At 39.6% G+C, this 19,095-nt stretch overlaps 2 protein-coding genes across 3 annotated transcripts in view; one reads left to right on the top strand and one right to left on the bottom strand.

The window, feature by feature from the left end:
* The window catches only part of EPS15 (epidermal growth factor receptor pathway substrate 15), a 68,923-nt gene extending 53,962 nt beyond the window's left edge, over positions 1–14,961 (bottom strand). The window contains exon 1 of the mRNA XM_055724585.1: positions 14,840–14,961. Coding sequence (XP_055580560.1) covers positions 14,840–14,857 — 18 coding nt within the window. The 5' untranslated portion in view covers positions 14,858–14,961. The remainder of the gene's footprint in view (positions 1–14,839) is intronic.
* Positions 14,962–18,565: 3,604 nt separating this feature from the next.
* OSBPL9 (oxysterol binding protein like 9) overlaps positions 18,566–19,095 on the top strand; it is a 63,907-nt gene continuing 63,377 nt past the window's right edge. For both annotated transcript variants that reach the window (XM_055724593.1, XM_055724594.1), the window contains exon 1: positions 18,566–18,759. In XM_055724593.1, coding sequence (XP_055580568.1) covers positions 18,649–18,759 — 111 coding nt within the window. In that variant the 5' untranslated portion in view covers positions 18,566–18,648. The remainder of the gene's footprint in view (positions 18,760–19,095) is intronic.

Here is a 19,095-nt window from a genome sequence, read left to right on the forward strand (position 1 = left end):
GTCATCACCTGGCATAGGGTCATAAAACTGGACTTCATACTTATTTTCTGTCAAGAGAAGAATTAGGGTTAATAAAATTTACCCTGAAACGGTTGGCAGGCTTGCAAAACAATGCCCTCCAACTACTTTCTTGGCTTAGACATGAGCAGCTCACTAGGGCTTGGCTAGGATGGAGGAGCTCCTGACATCTGGAACTAGGAGGCTTACTAAATGTACCTCTCCCCTTACTTGCTCCTCAGTGGAAACCCTGTTTCTCTGTTTCTCCCATTGCTGATTCCATGAATCTTGCCCTTTTGCATATCTCCTGAACTGAGAATTGTGTAAACGTTGAGGGCATGGTGGGACTGTGTGCTGGGTTTTTGGGAAAGCTTGTTAAGAACTTAAAGAAATTCAAAAGGTCCATGAACTAGGTAAAACTTAAATTAACGGTTTCATTTTATACCTTCTCACATTCAGTATGAATTCTCCCACCAGAAATATGTTTATCTGTAATCTGCTCTGTAATAACTGCTATAAGTTGAGCTATTTGTCCTAAGATCCTCTAGTACGGGACACTTCTGATAACAAAAGGACAAGAACAGCATTAGCATGCTATTATTTGTAAGTATAATAGGATTTTCTATTATTCTAAGTACTGACATTTGTCAAATGGGTACCAGATCTCAGTGTTCTTTACTTCGTTAAAAGTACAATGCACAAGGTTAAGCCTACATTGGACAAACAAGTGACTACTTGTCAATCAAAACTTGTCAAATGGCTTGTGAAGAATGGAGCTTGCATCAATGTAGCTACAATGACAACAGCATAACCGTTTTGGTGCAAGTGCCCATTGTAAGGTTCTGTGTAAGTATATAAAGTGACTTGTTCTAGTACAGTTGACTGGGATTTGAAACCTGTGCTGCAGCCAGACAGCGTGGAAAGGCCTTACACAAGTCAGAATCAGATACTAATGACTTCTGTGTTTTATAAATCTCTTATGATCACCAAGTATCTTTGTTAGTAAAGCTAACACCATTTTAATCATATCCACTGGTCTCCCTGGAAATAACATCTTAAGTGTTCATCCCTTCCTTTATCATAGCTTTGTTTACATCGGCACACAGGAAGCCCATTATTTTTTTTTCCAAAACAACACTTTGGCATTTAGTATGACTTGTTCTGCTCGTTCTAGGAAAAGTATTATTACAACCCATGAACGCTTATGAGGCCAACTAGAGGAATGACTCACTTCTGCCTTCTGCATACCTGAACATGAAATGATGTACCCAGCTTTCTGGAATTTCAGTGCAAAACAGATTAGTAACTCCAGTATTACACACACAGAACTAAGGATCTAATTGTCAGAAGGATTAAACCATTTTGAATTTTAGTGAAAAAAAGGAACCATATGCACGAACACACAAAATCCTGGCAAAAAAAGAATTACTAGTCTACAATCACAGAATGAAATGCAAGGGAACAGGCTCACAGGTAAACAGAGACTGATGTTGCACAGGTTTCAGAAAGCCAAGCAACAGCCGTGCTCCTACTACAAAACAGCGTTTTCCCACATTTAGATTATTGAGAGATCCCTACTGAGAAATGAGGAAGATCATCATACAAAACTTTGATGACCTTTTGGACTGAAGGTACCTTTTATCAGAAATCTCAGAGTACTTTCCAGGACTAGTGACACAAGTTGTTTTAGGAAGTCACAACTGCAGGCATGCCTTTTACTAGAAATACACCCCAGGATATGCTTTATGTGCTCTTTACTAGGATATTAAGGCATGTTTCTTCATCTGAACAGTGGTTTCTGTTCAGATGTTCAGAAATACTTGAATATATCTGAATTTAATTTCTTCAACTGGCAGTCTTATGTCACATAGAAACAAAGTACATTATGCAACAATTGTACCTCTTTGTTTTTGTAAAATGATGTAATTTATATTGCACTTATTCAGAATCCCAAAGGACAAACTGTTTTTGAGCTGTGATAATTAGAAAGAACAATCTTGAATTTTTATTAAGAGATTGGAATGTTACAGTTGATAATAACCTGAATAAGGCTTGAGTAAATCTCTCCAAAACATTTGATGGAAGAGTTGCAAATTTAAAATGCAGCACTACAGACCCATCTATAACATTTTAAAACATACACAATTTATCTTTTCATTAAGACTATTAAGCATATTTTCTCCAACTAGTTTGTACGAGCCAGTTTCACGGGGCTGTACCTCATGCCCCAAAAGAATTAGAGGAAATGTGTATATAAATATATATGTATACACACACACACACACACAAAAGGTCATTTTGACATTTTTGTAAACTAGAAAGGTGACACACAGCAGAGTGACATTTTTCACATAGGATTTAATTTTTAATTCAAGATCATAGTTGAAACCCAGAAAAATCTTCAATAGGCACTAATCTGACATGATGTCCAGCTAATATAGCAGTTGGAGATTTAGCTGTTCCTTGTACAGCTTAATATATGTTCTGACAGAAATAGAACAAGCAATTTATACCACTGCTGAAACAGCAACAGTCTTCATTATAAATTAAACACATCAGTATTGTAATGTCTACCTGAAAGGAAGTTGCAGTGAGGTGGATGTTGCCATCTTCTCCCAAGTAACAAGTGATAAGATAAGAGGAAATGGCCTCAAGTTGCATCAGGGGAGGTTTAGGTTGGATATTAGGAAAAAATTCTTCACAAAAAGGGCTGTCAAGCACTGGAACAGGCTGCCCAGGGATGTGGTGGAGTCACCATCCCTGGAGGTATTTAAAAGACATGCAGATGTGGCACATAGGGACATGGTTTAGTGGTGGACTTGGCATTGCCAGGTTAACGGTTGGACTTCATTTTAAAGGTCTTCTCCAAACTAAACGATTCTATGATTTGACCGAAATGATGGAACTAACATGTTTACGAAGTGGTGGGCAGAAAGGCTTCTACCAACAGTTTCTTCTGTTCCTTTTTTCTTTAGTTATGTTGTCTATACTATAAATCCAGGGAATGCATGGCTCACCTTTCTAAAACAAGTCTATTACATTTTAAGTAAATAGAAAAAATAAAAATAAAAAAGTCTACACACTGAATTCACAGCATTCCCCGAACCTCAAGCTAATTCACTCTGCACTTCACAAAGGTTATTAATTCATTTCAGAATTATAAGACATGTGAAGTAATTAGGCAAAAGAGCATGTTATTGACCATTTGAATTTTTTTCTTTTCATGAATTGATTTGTCTTTAAGACAAACTCATGATGATTTATGGCATGATGCCATTTTTATGGCATTACTGTAAATCTTGATACTAGCAAGTGTTTCTCCTTGAGACTTTCCTTTTTCTCAATTTTCTTTCATTTTCATCTAGTCTTAATTACAATCATAATGATGGTTTGGAAATTATGAAAATAAAATAACACTGATGCAATAATGTTGGTCATAAGTCCCAAACCCCAGTAACTTTCCCAAATCACAGTAACTACTACCTACAACCTAGTCTTCAAGGTGAGCAGTGACACTTGTGTGGCACTAACACAGCAAAACACTTAAACCACACATTTAAATTCATCCTTATTCAGGATCCCACAATAGTCACATTTCGTTTTACACTAGTAGTTAAAAACATTCCTAAATTTAAATCATATTCTGCTTGATTTCAGCAATAACCGCTCTCATGTGTGTGAACTACAGTGGGAAGCCCACTGGTGACAGAACAGAGACCGCAGCTGGGTTATGGCACTGTGACTGCCAAAGGTGCTGTGAGGAGCTGAGTGAAAAGCCTTAATAGTGGAAAATCAATTCCATTTGAACAAGTGTTAATGATTTTGCCCTCAGAGTAAACAAGGAAGGATGACATGATTGGACCATGAAAATGGTACTAAAATATGTGTTTTGACACCTTTGTTTCTATGGGGAAGATCACAAATTATAGACAAATCTAGTGAGAAGCAAGAGCAAAGCATTACTTGGGTGCATCTGTATCAGTCCTGTGTGCTGTAAAGGAGACGGCAGGCTGCACTTTGTGAAAGCTATCAGATACCATATTGCAGCATTCTTTCTGCAGACAAGGCATTTGGTGTGAGTCTGTAGGAACTTCTACAGATACTCTTTTTGCGGCACTCCCCCTTTGCAGAACCACAATCCTGCTGTATGTCCATAAATAAGAAACCACCATGTGGGATTATTTTTGATTTACAGCTCTGTAGCAGGGAGAGGAATCTGTCCTGTTACTCGGCCAACTATTGCACAACACCAGCAGGCAAAATGTTCCTTTAAGTGCAAAACATATAATCCCACTGGTGTCAACATGTAAGATGGAGGAACGTTGCCTTAAAACCTCTTTGTTTTCTGGACTCCTGAATTATTGACATGTAATTAAATTGTTTCATTCTCCTACATCAGTTTAGTACTATCTATATCAGTAATGTAACTTGTCCAATGAGATAGCACCTAAAATATTTTCCTTTATGAAAAATGTTTTAAATACATACAATAAGTATCACTGCTAAATATCAAAGACTGAATGTTATCTCATTGCTGTAAAGTATGGATACAGTGAATAATTCACAATTTAACATATGTTCTCATTTAGTTGCACACACAATGCAATTGAAACATGAAGTATCCTTACAGATGACCAAATTATTTGATTAATGACTGATTTGTTTTCTGGTTTTGGGTTTTTTGGGGTTTTTTGTTTTTTTTTTAAAGATTAAGTTGCAGAAGTAATGCAGCAGAGGTTCAGCCTTGATGGAACTAAGGTGTGCACATGACTGATCAGATGCAAAAGAGCATTAACAGAATTTGAATTCCATCAGCTGACAAGGATTTGCCTGCCTCTGTGTCACCTTATGTTTCCTATTATCTGTAATAAAAGATATTTCATCAGCTTCAGCTATTGTGTTCAAGAGGTGTAGCTACAAAAGTCTGGTGACCATTCATAAAAAAAGCTTCTTCAAGTTTTAGTAGCAATTAAAGCAGCCCTGGAAAATACTTCCAGTGTGACTATGAATGTGAAAACTGCATCATGGATTTCAGTAGTTTCACAACAGCTTTTCAGACTTGCTCTGTGTACATATAAAATTACATTTAAATATTCTGGCCTTAAGAATGCACTCCAGAATCTGAAAGACAAGCCAAGTAAACTCCCGCTGTTATTGGTAATATTAATTTAAATGAGATACGCAAAAGTTGAGAAACAATTGAAGAATGCATCGGTATATTTATACGTAAATATCTATATCAGATTACAAAATTACTGATGATGATGCACAAGTATCAAACCAGTCAGATTTTTCTGATTCCCATATCAGTTTAATTTGTGTAAACATGACACACAAATTTGTCCTTCTTTAGAAAGACAAATCCCCCAAGGTGCTCACAAGACAACTAGATATGATGTATAAAAATGACACATAAGAACCCTGAGATCCAAAGGAGAAAAGTATGGACGTTTTAGGTATATGACAGAGTAAGAAGCCATATAAGCTAGATAAGATCTGATAGCTAGCTGAGTGTTGCAGAAACAGAGGATATATTCTTCCTAAAAGAATCTCTGTGACTCAAAAGGCATTTAAACTGCATCCAAAACTGAAACATCCTTGATTGTCAGTCTCTTCCTGTTTACTGGGGAGATATAATTTGTTCCGGCTCAAATCAAGTTTACTCTAGTGATTTTCCTTAGAGATATATTTGTAAAATATGATTTAATTTCTGTCTCCTTTCCTTGTGATAGCATTAGATGACAGTAAATTACACATATACAGATAAGCATGAGAAAAAAATACTTCAAAATCATCAGTAGAGATATTTAGTTAACTGTAAAATGAATATATAGTTTAGTTACTTAATTTAACTTCAATTCTCCTAAGCAGGGAATAAATCCTAAGCTAAAAAATAGCTGCGGGTCCCCTACATGGGAACGCAGAACAAATCCATTAGCTAGATGGCACAAGTGTCAGCCCCAAAATACAAACCATACAGTTACCTTGTCAAGATCAAGGTCAAGAAAACCTACATTGTTGTATTTCTAAATACAGGTATCTGCTGTTTATTATTGCTTTTCAGTATCCTTATTTTTGTAGTTGGGATTCTCAGGTATGCAAAATACCTGTTAACACTACACAGCTAAAGTTTGTGACAGGGCTGGATGTTATCACAAAGTTTACTATATTCAAATAAAAGTCAAGATAATATCTAATTCTTTTAATTTCAAATCCCTTCTTCCGGTATAAGGAGTTCCTACAATCACAATTAAAAAATCTACAGTTATCTTGAATACAGGATTGAGACTTGTGTTTACAGAATAATTTAAAAGATTAATTGAGTTACCAACATTGTCACACAGACACAGGCTTTGAAAAACACTGGTATGATAGATCTCTGTCTTTTCCAAAAATAAAGCACAGGAAACAAAGCTGATATGCATGGCATCTCAGAAGAGTAGTTACTAATTAAAAGAACAAGATAGAAGACTGAGGGGTGGCGGTGAAGTATCTTTGGGGGTTTTAACTATTGTTATTATATGCATTGGACAGCAAATTGGAGCAATTCCTATCGCCAGGTTTTCTTTGCTGCCAGCTAGTCTTGAAAGGAGAAAAGTATAAAAAATTGCTTCAGGACGTGGATGAGGAAACTTGATCAAAGTCTCTGACAGAAGAACAGAAGCTTCATCATTTCCCTGAATTTCTGAATCACTTAATAAGTATGTTTCCAGTCAGGTAATTGGGAATTACTGTATTTTTAATCTCATTCCTACTTCCAGTACGGTAGAGGCAGGACAGGGGGCTTGGCCTATGTAACGACTGGCACAGATGAAAGCCAGCCAGATGGTATTAGTCTAAAAGAGTTATTGCCCAAAACATAGCACCTATGTCCTTGGCAGATTCTAAGAAGAGCAGAGAATATCTTTCTCTCCCCTTTACCACTATGATACAGCTGAGTTTTTTACACATCTGTAGTTCTGTTGCCTGCCCTTATAGCTTTGTAATAACCTAAATTGTTCATATGAGAAAAGCATTTATTCTAACAAGATTCAAAAAGGCAAAATTTTGATCAGACTTTGTTTTTCTTTCATGTACCTCAATTTTGTAACATTGTTGAAATAATGTTTATCAATTCCTGTAGCTCTTTTACGATGGCTAATTGAAAAAGTAATACAACTTAATACTTGAGTAAGCAATGTAATATAAAGAACTACTTTTGATCGGATGAACAGGTTAAGTATATTACAAAAAGTAAAATTCCTAAAATTGTGGATATGCAAATTATGCATATATAATTATTTGATTAAATGAACTATGTCTGCTACTTCTAGTGGAAAAAAATATTTCCAAGCACCTCACTTAAGCTAATTTCATAATTAGGCTCTTCATGCACATTGAATAAGATCTGCCCAAACAATATAAATATCTATATTTGGTCAATGGTCTGTTCAAAATTTTCTATAAACTATATTACTTAAGTGAGATCCTCATCACCAGAGGATTCAAACTTTGCTGATAATGCAGACAGTCTGGGGTTTTGGCTGATGGGAAAACCTATAAAAAGGAAATAAAATAATCTAGAAAGAGAGCCTGTAACAATTTATCCCTCAAGCCTCTTGGCTGATTTTAGATTTACCATTACTTCCATCACTGCATTATGTGAGCTAGATTTCCTTCATTCATACACAACTGCCCAACTGCTACCCAAGTCCATCATGTCAGTGTATTCCATGAAGAGAAGATGGTCTTATGTCAGTACCTACTGCTTGTAAAGAAATCTCTTCCATCTCCAGCCAGTGTGTTATTCAACAGCCACAACAGAGCTGCACAGTGCTGATGAGAGGGAAGTAATGTGTTCCACTGAAAACTGGACAAGGAAATGCCTAAAACTGCAAGCTGCCTGAAAGAGTAAAAGGAATTGAGTCAGCATTCTGGGGCAGGAAGGAATAGGGAGGGGTGGAACAAGCAGTATATTCTTCCAAAGAAAAGTATGTTCAAAGCAGATGACATACGAAAAAGGTAAGTGCTACTAGTATGCCATAAGTAATACAAAATTTACCTAGTGCACTATTAAAGTTTATGGATCAAATCCCCTTTCCTGGCCAAGGCATAACAAAGGCTCTCAGAGTGTTGGTTATAGCTTTCTGATTCACTCCCCAGTTCATCTCTAGCACTGTGATGTAACTGGAGATGATTCATTAACAGAGGGAGCCAAATTTCAGTTTCTCTACCCTACAATCCCTTTAAGACACTGATTAAATGGGCTGTAAAACTGGTTACTATATTAGCTCTTAGACCATTAAGAACTTTTCAGTCTAAAAGAGAAATTTCCTAGCTGGGGACCTTGGGTGGTTTTCTCTTGTTTTGTACTGCCTGGGCACTGTACAAGAGACACAGGACAGTGAATATGGCCTAAGGCTTTCCACTTATAACCTTCCTCACGTTTCTCCAGCTGTATGAATGCTTCCAATTTCTCCAAAATTATTTAGATGTATGATTGCACATCCATGTTTACAGATCACTAAACTGCAAATCCAATTCAAATGTCTTGTGTTTGGGGGAACTGTGTCCCTGGATGCAATGTGCCCTCTGAGCATGCATAATTTGAAACAGATGGCTCAACAGATGAGCTGCCAAACACACAAGGCCAATTCAAATGCCATCCAAAAGAAGAGTGCGATAAAAGTTTTTCTAGTCCCACTTTAGATAAACAGGGCCTACCTGCTTGGAAGATGCTTTCCTCATTTGCTGCCTTTCTACTTATTCTTTTCAAATATGGCATGCTCTAGAAAACAAACTCAGTTTTACCAGCTACCAAGATTTTATCATATATTTTCCAATTTTTTCTTTGTTTATTTTTAATAAAGCTCCAGCCTCTGGAGTTAAGAGCTTGCATGGGTTATTTGAGCTTTAATTAAAAAAAGCCAACAAGCAAGCAGCAAAATATAGGACCTTTCTGGCCTTCAAGGTTGCCAAGAAAAGCTTGAAAATGTGAACCCTGAAGGTTCAGAAAAATTGCTCTTTAACTTATGGTTGGCAAGGCTTAAGTACAAATAAATAATTTAAAATGCCCAGAATATGAAGGCTACTAATTTCGCATCTAAAAAATCCAATACAGAAATTGCTACCAGAAAGTTCTCCACAGCTTGTAGTACTTCCTTACCTTTCCACAGGACCCCTGACAAACACTTGGTCCATGGCTGGCCTAAGTGGAGGCGTTGTTCCTGCTGGCATTATCATGCCTTAGGCAATACCTTCACTGCAAAGTAAATCTGATTTAAAGCTACCATGTGTCTTGATTTTCCCAGATATGCCAGTTTTTTCCACCTGGATTTTTTCCTGAGGGCACACACACATCTGTGTACATGTATATTCGCCTATTAATCTGTCCATCTCCCCAAATGCTGTATCTAGTTGTCTGAATTTCTTAACTTCAGGAATCCTGACATAGTACACACGAAAAACCCAGGGAATGGCAGATTGTGTACTGCAGCTTCTCTGTGCATGAAGAAAATCAATCATTTCCAAGAAGTAATTACCCTTGGAATACATCTGAGCACTCACAGCACAGAATATGCCCATGTTGCTACTGGGAACAGAAATGACAGCCATTACTTGAGTCAGCCAAGCACTACTAAGAGCAGTTACACTGCAGAGCACTACCTATGCTTCACAGAGTCACTGCATTAGCTGACACTGCGCTGATAATCCCCAGAAATCTTTAAAGTACTACAATGCTACAATTAAGGATTTGTGGGTATACCAGATTCAAGCTAACAACCACAAAGAAATTGTAAGTTAACTCTACAGCCAAGACAAATATTCGGGCTGTAAGACTGGTCCACTACCTACAAGAAAAAGAACATTGTCCTTCTCATGTTTTAGAAATTCAGTGCAATGACTAAATATAATGTAGTGACTCTGTAGCAATTGCATGTATGAGACATCACCCTTGATATTTAACAGATTAAATTCCCATCCAGAAGTGTAAAGCTAAGTAGACATAACATTTTACAGATGGAATGGGTTAATGTTATCAACATGTAAATGATAGTTGGATCAGGGAAAACTGTGGGTAGGATTTTCTTTCGTCTAAATATGTAAACCAAAATTTGAAAGACTGGTAAGACAACAGTTCAACTGCTACTGATTTTGCTGTATTCAGAAGAGCTGCATCTTTTCTCTAGTTGGCGTACTAGAAACAGCATAATTAGAACTAGTCAGCATAAGCTGGAGAGTGTAACACTAATGAAAGGCTCAGCTCTTCCTCTTTTCCTATGCAATACGAAGAGCAGAGCTTAACTTTGGGTATTTACATGCTTTAATCTTTAAGTCAAGGTGACAAATTTATGCTCTTTATTATGTACCTGTAACCACATCAACACCAATGGAACACACAAGCATGAACAACTTTTGGCCTGTTTGACCTGAACTGGCAACACCTGACTAAACTCATGCTTTCGTTTGTTGGTATCTTATTTCCAAAGACTTAAGGCTGCTAATCTACAAACTATTGTGAACTTGACTAGCAAATTAAAATAAACTATTTACTGTGTATACACCTCAAGTAAATACACAACTGTAAGAAACTATGATGGCCTAAACATTACCAACTTCAGCTTACGCTATGGAATCAAAGTCTCACTGTATACTGTAGACTATTTTTATAGCTAGATTTACTTGTTAGTATATTCCTCACAAGCTTATTTTCAACAATTACTTCTCCTGAGCAACAGAAAGCAAATGATACAACTCTCTATTTTGAAAATGTCCAGAGAATTCGGTTAACTCCAGCAGAATTTGGAGATTTTAATATTAATGTTATTGTAGCATTTGCTTAGAAGTTACATTGCAGTTACTGTTCAAATTAAATAGTTTATCAGGGCACTGGGAAGTACGAATAGAACAGAGTGAACTTTTGAAACTTGGAAGCAAACAGATGCAACAAGGCCTGGATTCTCATCAGGCTCTTGGCTTACAAATGAAGTAACAGAGCCGCCCTGTGTGTGCTGCTGCCTACGAGCTGAGTAGGATTCCCTTTGTTTCAGTCCATGACATCTGGGTGTATTTAAGCAGTTCTGAGCAACTTCAGCTTCAGTGAAAGTCAGTGAAACTGCTAATGTTAGAGAATGGGCAAAATAAGGTTCAACTACTAAAATGTAAAATTAAGACTACATCACTAAAGGTCCTCACAGACATTCCACTCTTTTACTGGAGAAAAGCCCACCAAACAACCCAAACCCCTCATTGAGAGGATACCTATACAGTCTCTTAGCTAACTCTGTGAAAATAAGAATATAAAAGAGCAGAGATAGTGTCTTAGAACAAAGGTCTAAATAGCCCAGTGTCCTGTCTCCAGCTGTGGCAATAGCTAGGAGCTATGGAAGATGGTAGGAGTAGATAAGTATGTAGTGACACTGCCCTGGTGTACTTCCCAAACCTCCAGTAATCTACAGTTCAGGAGCTACCTGAGCTGGAGTTGTTTAATTGGTGTGAGTGGTTGTTTTAGTCTAAACAGCTGATGAATGTGTCCTATAATACGTCCCAGGCTTTTGCCTTCATACTGCTAAGGCTGGAAACCTAGCCAGGGTGGACTAGGGCTTCCCCCTGATCTTTGAACCTGGGTTTTCTTCCTGCTGATACCAAGCTGACGAAACTGCAGGAGGTGCTGCTGTGAACCGAAGTCTCACTTCATCTGGAAATCAGATGTGCATTCTGCACATGAGTCTGCGAGTTCACACATAGCCGGAATAGTCTCATGACAGCTCCTGAGAGCTGTCAAAGTAGAAAACCACCCATCTGCTCTCTAAATTGAGGTCCAAGCGCAGACTGTGATTTTTGGGGAGCAATTTGAGTTTATTCTGCCAGTTCTGGTAGCTACTTATTTTTCTTCTACTAAATCAATTCTCTTGCTTCTTTCTCTGTTCCTCATGGAAAAGGGCAGAGGGAGAGAGTGAGTTGAGTAGGACGAAAAAATAATTTCTGCATTTTCACTTCCATCAGAACAAGAGGAAGCAAATCCTTTCAGCAGGCACCAAAAAGGATTATTTTAATTCTCAGATAAGAAGAAAAAGAGTTCTCCAATTTTTTGTAGGATAAACCTTGCTACTTTTGTCTCCCATCCTTATACAAGAAACAGTAACCCTAGAGAAAGATCTTTTTAGCATCCCTAAATCAGAGCAATATTGGATAAGGGATTACACTGTATATAGGGCTCCTCCTACGTACAAATCACTGGGAGTGATTTTAGATCTCAAGAAAAACAATTTGGCCTTAAATCCCAGAATGAAACACAGGGGGAGTCAGAAACTGATTCTAAATTGACACATCTGAAACTTAGTTTTAACATATACCCCTTTAGTACTTCTAGCTATGGAATTAAAATGAGTGATAGAAGCACTCATGGGATAGTGCTCATTCTGTAAACTTGTGTTGTGTGATGGATTGCACAGTTCTAGGTCTCTTTGACTTTACTTTTATCCTCCCTTTCATGTCCTTCGTTCTCTCACCTAGTACCCTAAAAATTACCATAGTCAGATTTATGCCCAAGTCTAATACGTTATTTCTGCTATTTACCTGGGGTGGTGGGAAGGGGAAGAGAGAGAGAAGGAAAAAGGTATTTTTCCTCCAGATTTTAATAAGATCTTGTACCAGACAGCATGGGTACTGTTCATAACGGCCTAATAATATGCGTATATTTTGGAACCTACTTGTGTAGACTAGCTTTAAACACTAGCTTTGATATTGCTGTATCTATTAACACCAAATAAATACAGTGTATAAAGAAAAAATAAACACTCCTTACTGAAAGTAAACATAGCATATTATCCTTATGATTAGGGACAATACTCTTTAAAATATTGTCTCAGTTCTTACCTTTTCCCTTGCTAAATTTGCTACACATTAAACTCTACTGTAAATAGTCTAAATTTTGTGAGAAGATAATGTATCTATTGCATTCTTGCAAAACAAATTTACTACAAAGAGCAAATAACCTTATTTGAAACATATTAATAAGCCAAACACTATGAAAAGAGGTGACAGTGGGAAAGCTCTGGGCAAAGAGATTTAGCTTATTCGCCTTTTTGTACCAGTGGGCTGCATACCACAGCTGCAGTGAAGTAAACATTCCAGTTGAGCAGCATTCCTCTGTATCTTTTCAAAGTCTCTGTGGAGACTAAAGTAGAAATTACTTATTTGCGGTTGAGAAAATAGCAAGGACTTCTGCATTAAATTTTAAATAAAATCAGCCCACATGATGATAAGATGCTTAAATCAAATGATGAGATGTTACCCATCTAAGCAATGCATTAGGAATTAAAATGTGATTCAGCATGCTATGAACTCTAAACTGGTGTATTCAGCAAAGACATCGGGCCTGTTGTTCGCAAGGTTAAATTATGATGTTGTAAGTTTTATAATATAATAATACTAAGATTACAGTGAATTGTTCACCCTGCAAAATTCATTCCAGCATCTTCTAGTTGCTAAATTGATTTCCAGATTACCAGACCTCGGTCTATGTGCAGATGGAAAATAGCTCATATGACTGTTTCTTCAGTATAAAGGCTTGGCACGTCTTGTAATTCTTTTGGACTAGATTTATGGTATATTTAAGTTACAGGTTTTCTTTGAAGGTGCTTTCCTTATTAAATTTGTATTGCTGTTAATGCCTTAATCTCAGAACACTTAAAGATCTCAAGTGTGACCGGGACACGTGGGACAAATTCTATGCCCTCTGTGTAAAGGCAGTACAGAAGATACCCACACTTCTAAATGGCAAAGCCCCTCACTAAGTTCAGAAAAGTACTTCTTGAAGAAATGTTGAGTCCTAAATTGTCTATTTACATCTCTTGCATCTCCCAGATAATGTCATAATGTCAAACTGTCCTGCAGAACTGTAACCTGAATTTACTCTTTGATGAGACTATACCAAAATTTAAGTTATGTTATTGTTACAAAGCTACTCAAATTTATAATGCCCTTAAAATGTGTTTTTCTGTAGACCTTGTACCAAGATTGGGTCAATGAGTCACTTGAATTGCTAAATGAATACCATCACACCCTATTTTTAACACACGCTGCAACCTCTGACAAACTTTTCTTCGTCCTGTAAAGTATCGGTGCCGGTTAGGTGAGTCAGCTGCATCTTTGCTGCATCATCCCCCAGACATACAGCACTACTAGAGAGGATTAAATAACTACGGATAAAATAAATCTTAGCTTCAGAATCATCTCTATCTATCTTAAATGCAAGAGAGATTCTCCAGTCCTTTCTTAAATGGTACCACATTTTGGCTGAACACATTCCATGTGTCTTTGGGAAACGGCTCCAATATCCTAATACTCTCCAGTGTAGCTCTAAACATGCCATGAAAGAAGGAGAATCTGGACAATCTTTTTCAGAAAGAAAAAACCCTTCTCTTGTGAAACCTAGTCCAAATGCAGCCATAAGCTACAAGCAGCAACGGAACAGGCCTCTGAGGCCTGAGGACTTGAATTCCATACAACCTGTGGTGGTTTGATTTTTTTGGGTGTATGCTAATATGAAGTCATTTAGAAGACTCAGAAAGGTCTGCTTAGCCCTCAACGAGGTTCCTCATCCCTGATCTACAGGAATTTATGACAATTCATTAAGATCAGAGGAAAACTAGATTAAAATGGACAAGACTGGGAAGTTTTATTGCTAATGGCTTTTATTTGCTGGGATCGTACAGGAACTGCAAAGAAAAGGCCAAGATAGAATTGTTTGCAGAGAACCAACTGCTGTCTTCATTTCACTGTATTGCTGATTTTTTTTCATAGACATTTGTATTAAAAACAGAGACAGTTAAGAAATCTATTCAGAAAATGTACTTACGATGGCACATACTGGCATACTTGATTTAATTATCCACTTTTAAGAATGACTGCTTGTAGGGTTAAGTTGATTCTCTCCCAGCTGTCTTCCTCTCTGTAAGCCCCTAAACCAAATGACTCTGAAGAAATGAAATAAAAAATGTTTAGGCTCTAACATTGTTGCTATTGTTAGTGTAGTCAGCATACGCACAGACGGACCAGAAAATACCTTTAAAGGACAGTAGCAGGACACTGAAGATGACACAGAAGGCTTCGTCTTCTACTTGGTTGTAGTTTATTAGTGCATTTGTTATCCACAAAAAAATCAAATTGAGGATTTTTTTCCCTGAAGATACAATTATAAGACATTACTTGCTATCAATAAGCAGAAAAAGCATCATCCACTATCAGGCTAAAACATAATTTCTTAATTATGATGCTTATGTTGTCACAGTGACCTGATAGGACAAGACTAAATGAAACTACCAGCCCATTTCTGAAGTGGGAAAAGGAAAGGAAACAAAATGTCATTTGTTCTCTTCTCAAATGGCTTATGTTCAACAGAACCCCAAGCAATTGCAGCTGTTGGGAGAAGTAAAGCTACTTTCCCTGCTGCCAGTCACACTCCCAGACACCCTTAAGGAAACCCACAAGCCACGCAACTGCATCACTGAGGTTCTTCAAAGCTAGTTCAGCTGTAACTTCAGGAAAATTTACAATAGAAAAGCGTTTTCCTCTTAAAGAATCAGACTTTCAGTAGACTCCTGCTTCTCATTGCCTCTGCCCTGGCCCTTCACTGGTATTTACCCTAGATCGGCAGTGCCTTCCTCTTGACTTGAAACCATACAGATTTAAACTGTAATGGCCAAAAAAACCCAGATGTAATTTGTTGGACAAGCTTGGACAAAGGAAAGGAACATAGAAGACATTTTAAAAAGTAGGGTGCGAGCTGGGATGTCCTGGAAAATGCAGTAAGGATTGGGCGTATCTGAGGTTTCCCCCTACATTCCTGCTGGGACAGCCTGAGTAGTCCAGATGCCACTTTATGGGATAAACTTTGTGGCTGATCAGCAAATCTGCTTGTGGCTGGGACACTCCAACAAGATAATTTAGTCAAGGCCTCTCTGTGGCCAGAGAATGGTGCTGGACAGGATTTTCAGCTGATGGAGCAGTGTATTAAACGAAGGCAGCACAAGGTAACAGCTGCTGCTTTCTGCCCATTTCTGTTGATCTCTCTAGTATATAATTCTCTCAGATGACAGTAAGTACTCTACTTAATGTTAAAGAGTGTGACATACCAGTCTTAATTTAAGTTTCGTAGAATGTGGAGAACATCACAATAAAACTGTCTATAATTACAGAAAATAACAGCTTTTTGTAACTGTTCCAAATTGGATACAGACAGAACATGTTAAAGCAAACTAAATTCTTCTATTAAGGAAGTAACTTACTCATTTCTAAGTAATTTTTTATTCAAAATCATTGATGCTGCTGATGTAACATAGAAAGTATATAAAGGTAGGTTGTATCACAGTGGTAGCTGATTTCAGTTTGTTGGTTTAAATGAGCTAAAATGTTTGCACTGATTTTTCAAAACAATTTGAATGGGCACCTAGAATCTTTATCAGAAGGATCTAACTAATTAAGCCTATAACCCCTTCAATAATGCCCTCACGAACCATGTTCAATATATACCAGAGTAATCTGATATACACATAAGACATATCATCCTGGCAAGTCAAGAAAGTACATAAACCTGTATGATACTGTACCCTGAATGCTAGGAACAGGCTGTAATTTCATATGTATTTATTTCAATTTATGTGTGCTTTTTTGAAGAACAATGATCCACTGACCTCTGCCAAATTACCTAGAGAGAATATCCACACTACATTTCTAAAAGAAACCTTGAGATTAATTCCCCTTTAACACCTGTTAACACAACTTTTCCTTCTACTCTAGGGCTTTTAAGGTTTAGCTAAATTGAGCTGGCTAAAATACACGCTTTTTCTAGGGGAGACAAGTCTTTGGCACATTTCCCCTCAAAAAAGCCAGAGAACAAAGTAGCAGTAAGATATTCAGTGTATGCCAAAGTTCTGCAAATGTAGCCCCTGGCAAACCAAGGTGAATAGAAAAGCTCTTCCGTCAAGAATTTCTCATTGAGAATGCTCTGCCTGCACAGCCCTTTCCCAGTTAAGCCAAGAGGTTTTTTGCACAAGCTCTTTGCATTAGTTTCAACTCTTGTGGTAGAATAGAGTCCAAGTAGTGATCTGAGATCATAAAGCTCCAGTCCAACTACAGCTTTAAGCGGTAGTACTAGTAATGTTCTGGCACCATCTGATGTTTTTTGTTTTGCTTGCCTGGGTATAATCTCCAGGCAGCTGCGCTTAGTTTAGTCAGTGAAACTGAAGAAGAAAACAGACTACTAAGGTCATATGCAGCCTGAAAAAGAATGTTATCAAAATCAACAAGCTGGGTGTCAAGACTGAATTGTGCATTATCTAGGTTAAACTGGTAACACCATGCATAAACACACTACCAGGTGACTACATAGGGTATTATAAAGTCAACCCTGTAAAATCCACTTGGTAACAAACTAGTAAGCAATGTGACAGGAGAAATGGGAAGATGAATTAGAAATATGGTATTCCTCACTTTTCAAAATCCAACACAGAAGCTCTGCCTTTGAGTGATTCTTTTTCACTAAAGGGCTAACTGGGATGATTTTTCTATTAAAAACAGTTTAACTTGGTATAAAATTGTGGTATTGCAAGACCCTAGACCTACTTCAACCCTACTATAAAGGGATTTTTATATTAAAATCATACAAAAAGAATGGGTTTATATTTGGCTGGGGTTTATGTGGGGGCAGTTACGCCATGAATATGTAAATGTTATATGACAAACACAATCCTCATGGTAAAAGCACTATTTCTGCTGCAGTATTGTCAGTCCCTAGGAAGGAACATGAGTATTTCTATGGGTCCTTTGAAGTTTTTTTGTTACAGCACAACCAAAATCCTGTGTTTCTGTCAGAGATGGGTGCCAAAAACACAGCTTGGACTGAACAAGAGATTTACAATTGTCCATAGCTCCTGGCGAATTCATTCCACATTCTTGAATCAGTTCACAGGAAAGCTGTGTCCCGTTTAAATGAGCCTTTTACCCTTAAAAGGTTATCTCAAGTCCTGAATGTTTTTTCCACACTCGGGCCACATAACCCCCTCAGAAGAGGGCCCAGGCCCTCGCACCCAGCTGGTGAGCCCCACCGGCGCTCCGGGCAGGCAAACAAGAGCAGGGCAGAGGGACAAAGCACCGCAGCAGAACACACTGAAGGTGCCGAGCGCCTCAGGGGACGGGGTAACGCCCTCCCGCAGCCTAAGCACCACGGCGCCGCACCCCCACCGCCGCGCAGCCCTCCTTCCCGCCTCGTCCCCCACTCCCCCGCGCCGTAAGGGGACGCCTCGCTGTCCCGGGGTGCGATCCCGGGGTGCGGATCGCCCCGGCGGCACCCACCGACCAGACCCCCGCGGCCAGCCGGGCGCCGCCCGGCCCCCCCTCCCCCGCCAACCCCCGCTAACCCCCGCTCCCCTCACCGCACCCGCCCGGCCCCGCCTTCCCGCCGGCCGTTAGGCTGCCTGCTCCGCCCCCGCCGCGCGCCCCCGCTGCGCGCGCAAACCCCGCCCCCTCCCCGCCCGTCCCCCGGGCCAGTGTGGCGGCTGGCCCCGCCCCTTCGCTGCGTGCCCCGCCCCCTTCCCGCCTGGCGGCAGCCGTGTCTCTCCCCGGCTCCCCTCACCGAGCGGGCGGTGTGGTGCCGGTTCGGTGCCTAAGATGGCGTCTATCATGGAGGGCCCGCTGAGCAAATGGACCAATGTCATGAAGGGCTGGCAGTACCGCTGGTTCGTGCTGGACTACAACGCCGGGCTCCTCTCCTACTACACGGTGAGGGGCAGCGGCGGCCCGGGCGGGTGAGGAGCCGGGAGACCGGCTGAGGCGCAGGGTGGGGGCGGGGAGGGGACTCGGGGCGGTGTGAGTGCCCGACTGGCCAATGGGGAAGGAGGAGGCGGCGGGAGCAGCCAATGGGGTGGCCCTGCGGGGTGATTTATCGGTGGGGGCGAGCGGCGCTGTTATTGTTGGCGGCCGGCGCGGGGGGAGGGCGCGGCCCCGGGGCGGGGTGGCTGGGCGGGAGTTGCCGGTGCCCCCACACGGGGCTTCCCGGTGGCGCCCTGGAGGGCGGGGGCGGCCCTCGCGGGGCCTCACAACCCTCGCCCCGGGGGT

This window comes from Falco cherrug, chromosome 12 (assembly GCF_023634085.1).
Source record: "Falco cherrug isolate bFalChe1 chromosome 12, bFalChe1.pri, whole genome shotgun sequence".
In the NCBI taxonomy this organism is placed as follows: domain Eukaryota; kingdom Metazoa; phylum Chordata; class Aves; order Falconiformes; family Falconidae; genus Falco; species Falco cherrug.